The sequence below is a fragment of the Xenopus tropicalis genome, chromosome 8 (genome assembly GCF_000004195.4).
Source record: "Xenopus tropicalis strain Nigerian chromosome 8, UCB_Xtro_10.0, whole genome shotgun sequence".
NCBI lineage: Eukaryota > Metazoa > Chordata > Amphibia > Anura > Pipidae > Xenopus > Xenopus tropicalis.
The window spans coordinates 65,175,407-65,193,773 of record NC_030684.2 but is presented as its reverse complement, the minus strand read 5'-3'; the positions used below and the strand labels follow the sequence as shown (position 1 = coordinate 65,193,773).

At 35.8% G+C, this 18,367-nt stretch overlaps 1 protein-coding gene across 1 annotated transcript; it reads right to left on the bottom strand.

Annotated features, from left to right (window-relative positions):
* Positions 1-3,455: 3,455 nt before the first annotated feature.
* Positions 3,456-6,142, bottom strand: pou4f1.2 (POU class 4 homeobox 1). The gene is given in 2 exon segments (NM_001097307.1): positions 3,456-5,442; positions 5,960-6,142. Coding segments are annotated over 2 exon segments (1,023 nt in total). The 5' UTR covers positions 6,080-6,142; the 3' UTR covers positions 3,456-4,539.
* Between the last annotated feature and the right edge of the window lie 12,225 nt (positions 6,143-18,367).

Sequence of the window (18,367 nt, the reverse complement as noted above, 5' to 3'; positions counted from 1 at the left end):
CCCTAAAGTCACCAAAGAATATATTCAAATAAGCTTGCATATGGGATGTTTATCTTGTAATCAAAGAGAGATAATAATAACTAGCACTATTATAATGTGCGTGTTCTCTCAAATACACGGAAGAGCTTTTGACTGTGGAAAATTCATAATTAGAAGAATTAATATTTCAAGAATGAATTTGCTTAATAGATTGGGTGTTAATAAATATTTATTACCTTGTGGGAAAAAGCACAAATATTTCACATATGTAAATCAATGTGTTTAGGAGCAAAACAGCATTTGTGATAAAGAGTCATGTCCAGTTTCATCGTCACATCTCTACTTTGTCACATTTATCATATTTCAGGAGTTGTAATATAGTAATAAATTGTACAATGAGATAACTCTTACTGCTCTGCAGACTACAACAGAATCGATATGTTTGTATCTTCCATTCATTATTCATTATAGCAGGGATTTTATGCTGGATTCCTGCCATGGTAACTTAAAAATACACATAGAGAAGGATATAATCTCATTACATATATCAGTTAAATGTTTATTTTGTGAGTACATTTTTTGGTTTAGTATATTTTGTAGCATGTGTCCCAATAGGCAAGTGAAATGCCTTCAATGAAATAACTGAAAGAAAAAGTTAAATAGGCTATAGTTATCACTATAATTAAGTACCATTATGCAATAACAAAAAAAAGGTATTAGAATGTCTTTATTTAGTTGTGTTATATAGACAGCTGCTGATGTTTTATTCTTCAAACCCTGTATACATGTCATTCTGTGAATTTTACTAATGTCTGCAAGAGCTCGTAAGTTAATTATTGATGAAAATGTGTCACATCACTTATAAAATGGGGTAAGTGAGGTCTTCTTTTAGTCCTAATGCAGATTGCACAGTGCAGTATAATACTTAACAATCAACTTTACATAGCGGATGCACAGATTGACATCTATATTTAATCAATAATCAGTACAAAAAAATGTTTTATCAGAGGTATACATGTTCAGAGTAATAACACTGTCTCTGTTTTATGTTAAAAGAAATGATTCCTTCAGCTTGGGCAGTAATTCCACCAGCAAGAAAGCTGCAATTTACAGCTATTACACGAGAAAAGGAAAGAAGTTTCTTCAATTCAAGTATGTTTTCATTGATCAGTTATCCCTTTAAGATGTTTATACAGAGTAAGATACGTGTCACCATAAAGCCTCCGAAACTGGCAGCATGTTTTGTACATTTATTGGCACTTCTGTATACCAAACAGATATATCTACAATTCATTTTCGTTAGCCTCTGGTATTAACAGTGCAACCCAGAGTGCCAGGAACATATTTTTATTGAAGGAAGGAAATGCAATAAAAGCTATTCATTTTCTCATCTGTAGCATTGACATTTATTACAACTTATCTTTTGGTCTAAACTATAAAGTGTTTCATATCTATTCTGGCTAAGAGAATACTTGGGGGAAAACCTCGCTGATATTTGATCCTTGGTGCAAAAGCATCCTTTTCATGCACTTAGATTAAAGCACTTATTGACATTTCGTTTGTATGTTAATGAAATATTTCTTTGATTTTTTTTTTTTTTAGTGCTCATTTTAGTCAATACGCTTGAATTCATTTTGGAATGAAACAGTTTTGAAATACTTAAAAGTAACATTTGACATTCTGCAGTGGTGTAGTGTTTAGCAGATATAATATTAAACTGTGGGAGTCAGATACATAAAAACCATCCAGTGGAGAACAAACCACCAGATTTATTCATACATTTATTTAAAGTGGTGTTTGTGTTTTTTGTAAAATTTGTATTTGGGGAGAAAACTTCCCATTGCTATGATCAATTCATAAAGCTTTATGTCACACTGTGTATGAAGCATTTTACATATTTTTAGAAGGTAATATAGCATAAAAATAAATTTGTATAACTAAGCAAATGGAAATATATATTAAAGATTTGGCATGGCATCTCTTATTTGCATTCAAGTAAATAAAAACAGAAAAACAAATTCTAATCAGTACTGTAACCCTTTGTGATCATTTTGATCTGTCTTTCATGATGCACACACATAGAAATTAGACTTGTTTTACAGTAAAGTGTAAACTGCCCATTGCTGGCAGGATGGGAAACAACATGTTAATATGAGCTATAACTCAATGCTTGTTCCATTAACAATGTAAAGTATTATTATATACCCTGAATTTGAGATTAGATGGCAAGCTGTATGATGCATGCATCAAACCTTAAATCTTTATCACTATATATATTAGCCTTTTGCACTAATCTACCTTCGGCATGAATCTATAAAATGACACTATACATTTATTAGTACACTGTGCTGTTTGCAATATAATAGCTGTGATCAACTAAACATACATGCAGTTTTTATACATATCTTGTATGTGCCCTTAACCTACAATTTCAAATCATATAATTATTTCTAAACGAAAAAGTTTGTTAAACTAGGTGAGAAGACTGTGGTAAATGAACAGAAATTTGTAGGGGCAGTTATCAGTTTAACCTATGAGGCAACATAAATTGCAGTTTGATAAAAAATGCATTCATGTTATTTACAAAAGGTATAGTAACAGTTTACATGATAATAGTACTACTCAGGGAACAAAGCTATTTATTTTCTATTTAGCTAGTTATTATCTGGTAAATCGTATTAATTAATAATATAATAATATTAATTAACGTCATCAATATCTCCAAAATGACTTAAGAAAATTATATTGTTTTAGGGGAAGAATATATCTTGGGTCTTCAAAGGTAGAAAAAAAATCTAAAAAAAAAAACTGGAGTAACATTTTATACAATTTTGCAATTGCATCTGCTGTCTCAGTCTAATAAATATACACTCAAAATCTCTCAGTTATTTTCAGGTGACAATGATGCTTACATTACTTTTCTGCAATTACATTTGGTAGCATGAAGAGAGTTTAAACGAAAAATATGCAAAGTACATTTTATACTTTACTTTTACTTCTTTAAATCTAAAACTTTTGCTAAGTGTTAACATGATCCCATGATTGGATTAGGAAACTCCTGGTAATAAAACTATTAACAATTTACAATTATATTATTACAGCAAAAGCAGAATTATTTCTGGTAGACATTATAATATGTTTTTCTTTACAGAAAAAAATATATAAAATCATCTGCAAATGGTTTTTTAAAGAACAAAAAGATATAATGATATTTTTGGATAACAACATTATTAAACATAATCTTTTACATAAAGGTTTAGGTTTAAATATGTCAGTGAATAAACTTATCTGTTTTTATGATGAAGTACCTAGCACCTGACTACATTTAAAAAAAATGCCATATTTTTCTAATCAGTTGCTAATTGTTTATTATCTGCCATTTTAAATATAGTAGTATCCTAAAATGTAAAAGTTCATCATTATAAGGCAATTAAAAAAAATCTAAATACTTATAAACAAAAGTACAGAGAAAAAAATGAGGTAAATCGTGCATGGTTTATTTGAAATTCTGTAGCATACACAGACACAAAATGTCATTCATTACACACATAGAAAAGTAAATATTCATAAAAAAAGAAACAGAGGGAAATTTCTCTATTATATGCCAAGCAATATGTGTCTTGCCAAGAAAGTGCAGTGTTAAATATTTCCAAAATAATTAACTTTAAATATCATTGTGTAATCCGTAATGGTTAAGTTAAACTTTCGAACTTTAAAAAATAAAACTCTCATCTGTGTCGTCAGTTGTCGTCACCAAAATAAAACAACGCACACACGCAGGGATAGGGATACTGTGCTTCATCACTGCAGACAATACTGAGTCCCCAAATATACCGTCACGGGAAATAGAGGAATCAATGTGAAAAAAAAACTGAATTGATTGTCAAAGCATCTTTGCAGTGAAATTGCAGGGATATGACTATCTTGCTTTGCTTTTCTATACAGATTCATTTCCAGATGTGCTTTCTAGCTGCTGATGAGGTAGAAACATAACATTTATTGCGAATGTGATGGAATTCTTTAGATGGAAAAGTGAAGTAAACCATGCAGTGACAAGGCTTATTTTAGGTGGATTTTATTTTATTTAAATTAAATTCAAAGTTTGTGTGCTGTACAGCAAATTATATTAATAATAATAATAATAATAACTTAAAACTTTTAACCATTGGTGCAATATCATCACAGATTATTATTTACAATAATAAATATAAAAGGGGAGGTCAAACTGAGAGAAAGAGATTATAGATATTTCAAGTTTTGTTAGCTGGACTTTCATTCATTTCCATTGCCTTTAAATGTTTTATTTAATAAAGCAAAGGTAATATGAGTCCGTAGAGACTCGGTCAAACGAAAGACAGAATCCCAAACTTTCCACTCACCAGTACGACTTTACAGGTGTCTAATGGGTTCCAGTGACAGTCCCTTATCAATTCATTTATTTGCCAAAGCATGAAGACAAAACTGAAGGCTGAAATGATACACACACTGTATCTCAGTGTATCTAAATTCCCTTAGAATGAGATCAGTTTCATATTTAAGTTCAAAACAGTGCTTTGTTTTTCAGTATGTTGCAGAAAACTTCATCCGCTTTTGTTTTTGTCTTTGATTACAAAACCAGACTCTAACTACATTCTTTTTCAAGTCAAGTTTTTCTGCAATAGCTGCAATCTTCTCTGAAGAAGGTCTTGGCTGAACAGCAAAATAGGCTTCTAGAGATCTTTTTTCCGGAGCTGCAATAGATGTACGTTTACGTTTCTTGTCACCCCCAGTAAAGATTTCAGGTTTGGCCATTTTCTCCCTTTGCGCTCTCTCTGCTTCCTCTAGCCAAGCTTCTAAAATAGGTTTCAGAGCCACCATGTTATTATGGGATAGTGTAAGGGATTCAAATCTGCATATTGTGCTTTGGCTGAGGCAACCAACACCCGGAATCTTCAAATTGGCCAAGGCAGACCCCACATCCGCCTGTGTTACCCCAAGTTTGATTCTCCTTTGTTTGAATCTCTCAGCAAATGATTCAAGTTCTCTGGGGTCTGTTTCACTTTCAGAGCAGGAGATTGTTGCATGAGATGCCAGTGAGTGGTTATGAACTAAGTTCATAGATTGTGTGTGGTGGGCCATGTGGTTAATGGCTGACATATGGGCATGCGGATGAGAGGGTGTTGATCCAACATCTGGGACACCCCCTAAGGTGAGAGCTGGATTTAGGTGCTCTAAGAGATCGCTGTCTAAACCCTGTGAAGGCTGATGGTGAGGATGATGATGTGAGTGGTGAGTTGTTAAAACAGAAGGGTGATGTAGATGCACTGAAGAAGAGGTTGGAGTGCAGGACACACTGTTCATAGTGTGATATGTGGCATCTGGTTTGAAAGGATGTGTTTTCTGTGATACAATATCCACGGCAGCCAGAGCTTCGGCTCCTCTAAGCAAAGTCTCATCAAAGCCAGCAAAGATATTACTTTGAAGCTAAAAAATAAATAAAATTAAATTAAACGTTGAACTTATATTTGGTATTAAATAAAAGAGATATACATTTTTTGAAAGAGTTCAAATACAACAAAACAGGTTTTGGCATCATTTCCTTTTCTTTTTTTTCTACTTTGCAAAAAATATGTTAACATTTTTATAATACACCTAAAGTGTATAATACATTTAACGTAACTGACAACGTTAATATATATAAAATATGTTTCATGAAAAGGGGGCAGGATTCATATCATTAAGATTTACATGTTTATGTACAGTTTCAAATATTCTGTCGGAATAAAAGGAGTAAAATGTGTATTGTATACATTATGTATTAAAAGTATTTCATTTAAATCTGCCCGTTCATTTTAAAGTCAAGTGTAAAATATTAATATCACAGTTGGGGGGGTTAGGGATTGGATTGAAACATATCTTAATACAAGACAATGACCTGCATTATTAGAAATGCCACAATGTAGTCATAAAGCATCTATATAGATAACAATCTGAGGCTTACCTGTGGGGCAGGAAGACAGGCTCTCCGAATAGCTTCTGAGCTGGCGTGAAGTGGAGCATATTTGGGTTCATGTAGCATAGGGTGCATGCTGAAAGCCTGCTTGCTGTTCATAGACATCATTTTGAAATGCACTGTGGAGACCCGTGTTGCTAGTGCATGAGCAGGTTGGAATTTGGTTAAGCTTTGCTCTTTTTGGTGTGTTGTTATTGTCTGACTTCTTATCACAGTATCAGTGGCAGTGACCCCTCCTTGCTGCTTTTGGATTGGAGGAGCTGAAGAGCAAGGACTCCTCCTTGGTGAAAGATGAGCTTGAGGCAGTGAGATCACTGACAGCATCACCCAACCACTCCTTTAGACATCCCCTGAGCCCTAATGAACAGCAGGCAGTCAGGTGGCCGGGGCTGTATCCTGATACCATTGTGTGCAGGAACTGTTACATTGCATAGCATGCAGCCCTCAGTAAGAGGATCTGCCAGTCTCCAATTAGAAGACAATGGAAGAAAAGGCATCCAAGGGAGGAAATTACTAGCTGCAATAATTACAACTGATATACAGCTGGCAAAGCGTTACTACAAGTCTCCATTCAATATCACACAGCAGTCAAAAGCCATACTTTCTGAATGTGATATCTGTATCCAGCAACCTGACTGTATAAGTGTATATTTCTAAGCATCAATGCTGTTTCTAAGGTGTATGAATGGCTTGAATGAAAAAAAAAAGTTGCTGCAACCATATTATCTATACATGTTTTTGTTTTATTTGTACTGCACATACAGGATAATAACTGCCTTTGACCAGGGCACACACTGCCTGCACCTCTTTGCAGCATGGCTTAGCACATGTGCCACCTGGCACTAGCCTGTAATTAACCCCATCTGCCAGCAGAACACTAGTTCAGACCCTTAGTTGGTGAACTCTAGGGTTTTCTGCCATTTTGTCTAAATCGTAAAAAGTTATTTTAAAGAAGTGATAGATAAGCCTTATAGAGCCACTGTATATAAAGCAGTAAACTGAATAAAATGTATACTTATGCCAAATAAGAAGCACTGAGAATAGTACTGCGCCACTTTGTGTTCGTGATCTATGGGTAAAATTAATGTAAAAGCTGTCAGCATTGTATAGTGAAGTAAATACAATATATATAGAGGCACATGCCATTGCACATAATGCTGACTCTGGGGCTAATACAATGTTCAATATATCAATGGACATGACAATCTACCTGAATCAGTCATATCTATAGATAAGAACAATGCTAGCCATTTAATATCTAGTGCTGTGCAATCACTACAGTAAAACTACAATTACTATAGGAGCCATTTTATATACTATTATTAGTTCTTATTTATATAGAACTGACATATTTCACTTTACAGAGACACATCATTCCCTGCCCCCCATGTAGCTGACAAGCTAAGTCCTTATCCCTGAGGCCAGTTGTATCAGGAGCCATTTAACCTACCTGAATGTTTTTGGAGTGTGGGAGAAAACTGGAGGAAACCCACATAAAGACTAGGAGAACATTTAAACTCCATGCAGATAGTGCCCTGGCTGGGATAGAACATAGGATCCAAGTGCTCAAGGCAAGGCTGTGAACCATTGCGCTGCCATGCTGCCCTGGTAGCACTTTGCACTGGAGGATCCAACTTATAGACATGTACATTAAACATAATCTGGGCATTGTTGAGTGAAGAACAGGATTTACTGAAGAATAGTGATAAACAAATCTTCCCTTACTTTACTTTCTCAAAAAATTTGTAAAATTGTGGAAAAATTTGCAAAATGATGAAAAACTTGCAAAACACTTTGATGCACTTTGGGCATTTATTTCTTTTGAGCATAGCACTGTGTGTACTAGTTATTACAATTCAATAATACCTGTATATAAGGAAGAACAATACGGGATATGGCACACCAGGCTGCAACTGGTAATAGCAATCACATGCCTTGCATTATCAGAAGTAATGAGAAGCTTTGCAAGTAGCTTGATTACACCTGAAAAAGTTTTTACGCTGCGTATTTTCTCAGCCTAAAAACGCCGCACAAGCCACACAGCCCCTGACTATGGCATTTTTCAGCCTAGTACTGGTGACATAGCAAATCCCGTTTCCATGGTGCTAATAGTGCGAAATAGTAAAAAACGCAGCTTATTTCCGCTGAGTCTGGCAGCTGCTTTTGTGTATACATAGGAATAGGTTGCTGTGCAAATACTGGCGTATTTCGGCCAACGCTTGAAAAATCCGTGGTAAGGCGTTTTCTAGCATATTTACATGTTGTGTGGTTTGCGTCGAGTCTTTTCAAGTTATTTCTATGGATGATGATATTGTGCGTTTTTCAGCCGCCGAGAGAATTAGAAAATACGCAGCGTAAAAACGCCATGTGTGGCATCAGCCTAAAGGTAAAAACAATTCTTGTAGGCTAACTAAATAATTGTAGTTCATGCCAATCTACTAAACCTAGTCAAAGTCTGCTTCTGCACTGTCCTACTATTTAATTAAATGTTTGACTAAATGGGAATTCTGGGAGTTGTAGTTCAGCAGGAGAGAACTGGAAGGCTGAAAAGCAACCCCCTCCTATGCACATATGAAGGGCTGCCCCGAGGCACTCTTCTGTCCGCTTTCTATTGTAACACAGAAGGCATGCCTCCAGGAAGCAAGGATTGCAAAATAAAAATGTCTCCTCCTCTTAGATTGAATACATAATAGTATTTTGCCAAAAAGAAACTGTTATGAATACTGTGTATATATGAATGTTGCAGAATAATGTTATAATATTACTGTTTATCATCAGTATTGTTGATACTAAATGTAGTACTAAATGTACTATGTTTAGAGTGATTAACCATAAAAATAAATAAATACATGTATTATTATCATAATTTGAGGTCATTTGTCATAGACTTTGTATTGATCAGCAATATATTAAGAAAACGCAATAATAACTGAAAAAGGATGGTTTACACACAATACCCCCTTATTGAATTTAAGAAAAAGTCCTACATTTGGTGGAATGTACTGTACGAAGTGTCATTTACATACTAAAAAGAGCAAATGCCATGGGGGGGTTTGCAAAATAATGAAAGAACAACAGAGAGGTGCTTAGAATTCAAATTAACTACACTGAAATTCTTTTGTGTTCAAAGGGCATTGCACAATAATATAGACACATATTACATGCATATTTTTATAAAACTGTGGAAGACTTCTATTTGTTTGCAGCATTAATATATATGGAATTAATAGTGTAAAAGGGCAGCTTATAATATATGTATACACTTTATGTTACATCTTTACAATAATAAAATGCAAGTAATGGAACTATTACTTGGAATGCTTGGGACCTTAGGGGTTTTTTTGTAATTTGGATCTTAAGTCCGCTAAAAAAATAAAGACATTGCAAAAAATCAGTAGGACTGTTTTGCCACCAAGATGGATTAATGCAGCTTAGTTACCACCAAGTACAAGCTACTGTTTTATTATTACAGAGAAAAAGGAAATCAGTAAAAATAATTATAATTATTTACCAAAAATGCCCCTGCTGTGATGAGCCCCCCCCCCCCCCCTTGTTCCCCTGAGGTCAGCACTAGTGATGAGCGAATCTTGCAAAAGATTCGCGGAACGTGAAAATGTCATGTGCACACCAATTTTTTTGACACATCGTTTTTTTACATGCGCGAAAATTTTTTTTGATGCGGACAACAACTTTTTGTTGCACATCAAATTTTGCTGCGCTGAATTTTTTTGCCCGTTTGCGGAAAAATCCACCAATGGGAAACAGAAATTAGCAGTGAATCCCATGCCTGTCAAATTATTTCGCCCATCACTAGTCACCACTGGTTACTGCCTGTTACTACCTGTCAGTCAAGGGAAGGAAGGGAGGCAAGAGGGGAGAAGTCCCAGGAAACCTGCAGCTAAGGGAGAGCGTTGCCTTAAGACAGACTGTTTTAATGTAATTAATGGATTATATTATCTTAATACAGAGAGCTGTGGATTATAATGAATAATGTACCCCCATACTAGACTAGATATTCAAAGTCACCTCTGACTTATATGACCTATATAAAAGTGCTTACCATGTTGCCTTGTCTCATTCTAAATTACATCCACTAATAAAATATAAAAAGACACATCTTCAGTATAAAACGACCCTCTCCCACATTCCTGGACATGCTCAGAATACTACCTATTGAATACATTGTTAGTTAAATTACTGGTACTTATCCCAGCTGACAAACTCTAGACAAATGAAGAAAGTCTTTTTACCCATCTTATTTGCAACAATTGCATGTGATAGGAAATAACCGATTAGTAGTGATGAGCGAATCTGTTTCGTTTCGCTTCGCCGAAAAATTAGCGAATCTTTCAAAAGATCCACGAAACGGTGAAAAATTCGCGAAACGGCGAAAATGTCGTGCAACAAAAAAAATTGCCGCCCACAGCTATTATTTTGTCGCGAGGCTATTGTTTCGTCGCCCGCGGCTATTATTTTGTTGCCCGCGGCTATTATTTTGTCGCACGGCTATTGTTTAGTCGCCCGCGGCTATTGTTCCGTCGCCCGCGGCTATTGTTCCGTCGCTCGCGGCTATTGTTCCGTCACTCGTGGCTATTGTTTTGTCGCACGGCTATTATTTCGTCGCCCGCGGCTATTATTTTGTTGCGCGGCTATTATTTTGTCGCCCGCGACTATTCTTTTTTGACGCCGGCGACAATTTTTGGACGTGCGGCGATTTTTTCCGCGGCAAAATTTTTCATCTGTTTCGCGAAACAATCCGCCAATGGCGAAATGCGGAAATTCGCCGCGAATCCATGCCTGGCGAAACTTTTCACCCATCACTACCGATTAGGCATTTGGTACAAAGAGTGGACGATATTCCCCCTTGATACCAAAGGGTTGTTCTTCCCCTGCCACAGCCAGTGGGGCTGGTCTGCTTCCTCTATGTAGCGGCCCATGAGGGGCGTGAAGGGTCGCATGATATGCATAAATGTAAGGTAAGGGGACACATGTTTGCGGAAATCCACAAGCTTTAGAAACCTTTAGAACAATTATTTTTTATGCTTGACAATTGTTGTGACACCGGTGACAATTTTTTGCATCAAAATTTTGTCGCCCATTTCATGCAAACATCCACCAATGGTGAAATGCAATACACTTAATTCCTAGAAATAGAATAGCATTCTCAGGTTAACTTTGCTGTTGTCACATGCAAACACACAAGATTAAAACATTGAAATGTAAACCTCATAAACGAAAATCCAATAAAGCAGAGGAACAATTTAAAATCATCTTAATGAATAAAATTGAGTTTGCTACTTTAGGGCTAAATTATTAATATTATTATTATTTTATATATGGCAGACATATTCTGCAGTGCTTTACAGAGATTATACAGATTATACAGTGTCAGGCCCTGCCCCAGTCGACAATCTAGGTCCCTATCTCTCCCTTACACATGCTGTAGTTAATTTTTTTAGGAACCATTTAACCTGCCTGTATGTTTTATGTGGAACCCCCGAGGAACCCCCATGGAAGCATGGAGAGAATGTACAAACTCCTTGCACGCAGGGACCTGGCTAGGATCCAACCTAGGACCCCAGTGCTGCATGGCATTTAAACACTTTGGCATAAGGCTGCCCCCTACATTACTTACAAATGTACAACTTACCTACATTTTATAATAATGTTTTTCTCGCTTGAAGCTTCACACTTTTATTCACTTTGGGGGAATTCATTTTTACACGTGTCTGTTGCACCAAACATAGGATCCTTCTCTGGCTTTATCTATAAATATAGGGAAAACACACTTTTTTGCCCACCTCAAATTATTACAGTTAAGGAAGAGCAGGATAACTCTTTTCTGCTTGCACTTTATAGATGCTGATTAAAGGAATTCATCCCTTCCATCAGGATTAAATAACAAGGAAGTGATAGTACAGTGCTTCACTGGCAGCTGGTCCATAAATCCTGAACACATTTAAAATGACTCTCTGATCAGATTTAAAGTACAACCCAGGAAAACCTTACTAGGACAGTCATTACTTATAGAATACTTCTGACATTATTGGGGGCACTTGAACTTTTGTACTTCAAAATGCCTGAAAGGTCAAAACACACTGCATGTAATGGACAGATTTTTATTTGTTCTTCCATTTATGCATTTCAAAGTCAGTCAGTGAATGAGGTTAAAAAATTTAGATTTGTTCTTGTTATTAAAGCTGCTGGGAAAGAGGAGAAACATTATGTCAGTGTTAAGATGGAAGATACTGTAGGGTCACAACACCAATTGAAAGTATCAATACATTTTTGTATTACCACTCAAGTCTGCTTTTGCCTTTTGTAACTAATTGTACTTAGGATAATAGTTATGCTACATGTCATTTTACATTATTGCATTGTATAGTCTACAAGGCTTTCCACATACATATATACATTATAGCTACACTACCCAAAAAATCAAACTGCTTCTTGTGGGAGGATTATTAGAAGTCTAGTTAGAGGTGATAGTAAGAATGCAAGATGGAGAAAGTGACTATGGATCTTATTTATAAAAAATGGGTCCAAAGTGTCCTGTTTTTTTTCCTTTCTGCCTTTAGCATTGCACCCTAAGGCATAATTAGAATAAAACATATTAGGTGGAATGTAATTAAAATAACAAGCAGTGTGTAAAATTGTGTTTTGCAAATATTTAGCGCTGCTCACAATGTAATACTGTTTACTAAATATTTACTACATTGCGAATGTTTAAGGCGTGCTTGAAGATGGCGAAAATGTTAGCACGAAAATAAGTTAAGTTTATTTACATACAGTGCGCACTTGCGCAAACTAAAAAAAAACACAATCACTATCCTACTGTCCCAAGGGGTGCAAAGGGTCTGCAAATGGTATTTTATATTCACACAAACGCAAAACTGTTCTCATGCGTCATTTTTGTCCCATTGCAACCTTTTTTCCGTTAGTGGCTAATATTAAAATCCCCCAATAAAGTGGTGTTCCATGCATAGAGAGTTGGTGCAATATAGATGCACAAGCTAGGGGTCCTAGGGTGGCAAGGTGCTAGGAATCCCTGGACTTATTGCCTACCTATGAAAAGGCTTTCCAGCCTTTGCCCCCTTGTTATAAGCTATTTAGATGGGTTAAGGAAAATTCTTAGCAAAATTGCGATTGTACATTCCCTCTCTTTATGAACTTGTTTATGAGAATGGGAGCTAAAGTGCAGAAGTGCAATTGCCAATAGCAACCAATCAGTAATTAATTGTGTATGGTCAACTACAAATTTTTACTATGCTAAAGCTGTTTTTTTATAGCTGTCATGTTGCCAATTTATCCAAAACCCATGTCTTGATACCTCTTTAGATAGAGAGGGGGAGAGCTTCCATCCCATTGGTTGATTTGGAAGGCAAGGGGAGGTTAACAATGATATCTGTGATTTTCCCAGCACACAGGCTATATATATTTATTAGTGAAATTTTAATAAGGATTCACAAAATTCTTTTTGTGAAACCACAAATTTCCCTGCAAAATTGTACAAAGAAATTGGATACGCTGATTCATAAGACTTTAAAAAACATATTTTTTCATTATTAATTACTAATAGACTAATTATTTATTCTTACCCTCTCTACCACTCTTCCCATCCCCTGGAAACAGGAGAATTAACCTGGTCACACATTGGCTAATGTTGGCTTCCCACTAAGCAACTTTTAACAAAGCTTATTGGCCTAGATGAAGAATAATGAAGATTTAGGTGGGGTTAGCATTCCCAAAAAGAGATCAGTTGTTATCTATTTATATATGATTACAAGTTCTCAAGTGGAATGTTTTCTATTGGAATCCTGTCCAAAAAAAAAATGGCAGCCTCCTGCTCCCTTATTTATTGGGCAAAACATAGATCTACCTGACCAAAAGGTGACTGAGCTTCAGTCGGATATTGATCTGAAACCTGTCTAATCGTGGGCTTGGGGTCCCAAGGGGTCTGCCCAGGGTGTCTATGTGATCTGTTTAATGACCTGGAAGCCAAATGAGCAGTCACATGATTGGATAAACAACTAGCATTATTGTCCTGGGATTATATTGCAAACATTTGTTAGTGCTGTTAGAAAGGGAGATAATCCAATTAACTGAAATAAAATGGTTTATGAAAACAAACCAAAAATTCATGCCAAAGAAGGAAGTCAATATATGTTGCAGTAGCAGAATAACGACAAGCAGTCATGGCCGAGTTCACATAAATCTAAAAGTAGAAATAAAATGTAATCAATCTCTTTTTATGTTGCTAACTAATAAAAAGAAAATCCTGTTGCAGAACACAGTGTTTTTTCACATAACTACCCATTCACACACTCACATGAAAGAAATGAGCTGTGTAACCCAGTGTAATAAATATATAGCGAAATGGAAGACCTCTCCTATTAATTACTTTGGGGATTACTGCTCTCATAATCATTCCTAGTAGTTGTCAATAAATAATATTCTTTTTAAAAATACATTTTGTACTTCAAAGGTATTCATGCAGGCACTGTGGGGCTAGAAGCTCTTGCCTTATATTTTTGATTTTGTGGTTCGCACAATAACTCAATAAGATGACAGGGAACAATGATTCAGTTACTACTTATTTGATGTTGGGTAAAACAAGGAGCAGGGGTATTAAATGATTTACCAAAGACAACTCTGACTGTATTCGAAATCTAGAACCTGCTAACAGAGAAGCTTTCTCTCTTATACATTATTTTCCACCATAAAATTCTACTGCAAGGTTACTGTAGAAACAAGATAAAGCTTTCGAGGTCTTGCAAGAAAACTCACCTTTACAGAGCACATGAACCTGGGAATATTTGCCTTCGTGTCTAGCAATATTATCAGCAAATCAGACAAAGACTAAAGTAACTTCTTTTCCTAAAGAAAATAGTAATGTGCTATTCACGGTCTACATGAAAGTGAATGTTGTCTGCTATTGACCAAGGAATTAGCTATCATAAATTAAATAAATGTATACAATCACAAATTATTTGAAAATCACACATAGAGCTCTTGTTTCAGATTGTCTGTGCCAATTTTGTGAAATATCATGTAGAGAGAATAAAATAAGAATAAAAAATCAGGTCATGGAAAAATAGAAAATAAAATCTAATGATAGAAAGGACCAGTTGTATATTCACGTACAGGACCTGTTATCCAGAATGCTGGGACCTGGGGTTTCTGAATAAGGGATTTTTCCATAATTTGTTTAACCATACCTTCAGTCTACTAAAGAAAAATTAAACATTAAATAAACCCAATATGATTGGGTTGCTTCCAATAAGGTTTATCTATGGCATATCTTAGTTGGGATTAAAGGAGAAGGAAAGGTAAAATCATTGGGGGGTGCCAAAATGTTAGGCACTACCCCACCCCGTTATTGTAATCGCTTACCTTATACCCCTTATACCTTAAACCACACCAGCCAGGGGTAGTTGCGAACCATTTTGGCACCCTCCGGTGATTGTACCTTTCCTTCTCCTTTAAGTACAAGGTACTGTTTTATTATGAAAGAGAAAATGAAAATCATTTTTAAAAATTAAATTAAAATGGACTCTATAGGAAGGAGTTTCCAGATAACAGATCCCATACTTGTATGTATTTATATTCTATATTTATATAAAACTTCTAGTATACACTGCACAGTACATTTTTGCAAAACAAAAATAGCATAGGCAAATATTGGACTGAAACTCTGAAACTATGCCCCTGCTCAATAGGCTCATTTAGTCTGGCAAATAAATGCATAATACGGTTTGGGTTTAGGCAGGGCATACATTATAAGATACTCTCACTTTGCATCAGTGGATCTTTACCTGATTTGGTCATGAACATCCTGGTTTAAGTCAGGATGATCTGATCCTTTAGCCGGAAATGGATCCTAAGGGCGAAGACACACAGAGCTACTAGTAGCAGCTACTAAAATAGACAATGCTGATCATTTAGTGATAATTGTCTCTACGTGTGTTTTAGCAGAGGTAATTCTCAGTATTCTCTATGTCAGGGTATTTTCTGTCAGCTTCTTGGGTATAACCAGAAGTGACATAGTGAGGTCACCTCAAGTAAATATGATGTAAATATTTTGATTAAAAATATGCTGTTTCAGAAGAAAGATAGCATGTCCAATGTTTTATGTTTCCATTCCAGCAAAATTAACCATTTCTAAATGCTAGATTACCTATGATGTTTTAATTTACTACACCCCAGCCCATTATATCAACTGTTAGTATTTTTCATGCAGCACTTGGCCCCTGTACAAAAATATACTTAATAATGTGAGGTCAAACTCAATGGAGTGGAACCTTAAAGCCAATATTATGCCCAAGAGTCAGATATGATCTGTAAAATACATCAGTGAAGCACATTCCTTTCTAAACAGCAAAGAGACCCAAGGGGTTATATTTACTGCAGCGGTTCTGCCATCCTCAGCTCCATCTGAATAGCAGTAAAATATGTGAATTCTTTGACAAGGCTGATGAAAATAAAAATGCAGCAAATAATTTAAATGCAGATGAATACCAATCCAGTAGCCCCCATCTGCATAAAGTCATTACAAAGAATGGTTAATTAGGTAGGATCACCAAGCAAGTGCAGGTTTGCCAGATGTGATCACCCATATGGTGGCCTTTACCAGACTGGCTCCATATTAAGGATAACATTAGGGTCCTGTGCAGACTTCTTGAGAAATGAATGTATCCATAGCTTAAGTCCTCACTCAACGGGATTTTCCACCCTTCTGAATGTATACCTGAACAAATCCCAATATTTTGTTTAGGAGACTGGAGACACCATACACAGGTCAGTAAGCTGCTACATTGGACAAAATTGGTCAAGTATATAGCCAATGGCCTGGGTAAGGCTTAATTAAAAGACAAACACAATCTGCCTTCTCCATCAAGGCAAAATCAAGCAGGTCATGTGTTCTCCTCATATCACATATGGTTAAACTTATGAACCCCTGTGAACATTGTATACAAATGCTTGATTTTCATTAAACACAGGATCAAGAAACACAGGAGAAAACACAAGATCAAGCCACATCCATAAGAAAACTCAAGTGCAGGTTTCAGTTTTATCAATGCCTAGTTTTCTTATAAAACTCATATATGTAGAACTTTCACTCGTCTACTGTGTATTTTTGTCATTAAGTCACAATCACATTATCTTTCTTTCTTACAAAATAACTGAATTACAGTTCTACCCAGAGGTTATGCTGTTGCAAAGTCCGTGTGAAAGAAAATTTATGTCCGACCTCTTCATTTTATCAATTAATTGCTAGAAAATGCACCTACTGGAGCATTCATGTGGCTTTTGTATAGTAAACTGGCAGAGAAAACACTTACATTTCTGTATGAATTTCTTGGGCATACTGAGCAATACTTTTATTTATGAATCTTTTTTAAATCTTTTGAGCAGATTACAGAAGTCAGTCTATATGTAATACAATCCTATGATAGTCTAAGAGGCATGTTGATTTAAGCGGAGCACCAGATTTAACATGCCAGTCAGGGAAATAGTGCATCACTGACTTCTCACAGAAAAAAAATCATTTTGTTCAACATACTGTATTCCTACTGAGAATACAGTAACATATGGGGAAAGACCAAACATCCAACTGATGCATATGGTATAGAAGATTCATGTAACATAAGAAATTCAGTGCAGTACTGAGAAGTCTTTGTTGAAGGGGTTAGGCACTATTGATTATAGAAGGGTTATGGATGGCATTGCAGGCGAAACAGTCAAGGAAATGAATTGCATCTGTATGATGTATGAGCAAGGGAATAGCTAAAAGAGGTATCCATATGTAAAGGAAATGTATTATTTTTTTTTATAAAAATACTGTACAGCAGTACTATAAGATATCACATTGTAGATTTGTTTGTACCATTTAATTTGGGAATATAAATAATCATATCCTTTCCATTTTTAGGGAGTCCATATAAATTGTGTTCTTTTCTTTAACCAGTTTTACACATCATGGCTGATTTAACAACATGGTAGCTAAATTGCACTAGAGCTTTCAATCAGCAATAAATTTTAAACAAGAAAGTGGGCTTCAATATTTTTAAGTAGTTGGTATACTCACAAGGTCTTGTCTTCTTTATACCATCAGCATTGTCTTGCTTGATGGCTGAGATTCTGACTACCTATATAAATAGTATGTAGACATTGCTCTGCAAAGTTTAAATGAATAATCATTGCCAGAGTCACAGCACAAGTATGGCTGCACTAAAATTGCATCAAATGTTATTAACACCATTGAGTGTATCTGAGTGAAAACTTGCTGTTGTGTCTGTCCAGCTGTCTGTCCAGTCTGCCCTGATAAATCATGTGCACATGTGGCTATTAGCGCAGGGGAACCCTGGAGTTGCCGCCACCCTCCATCATGGATAA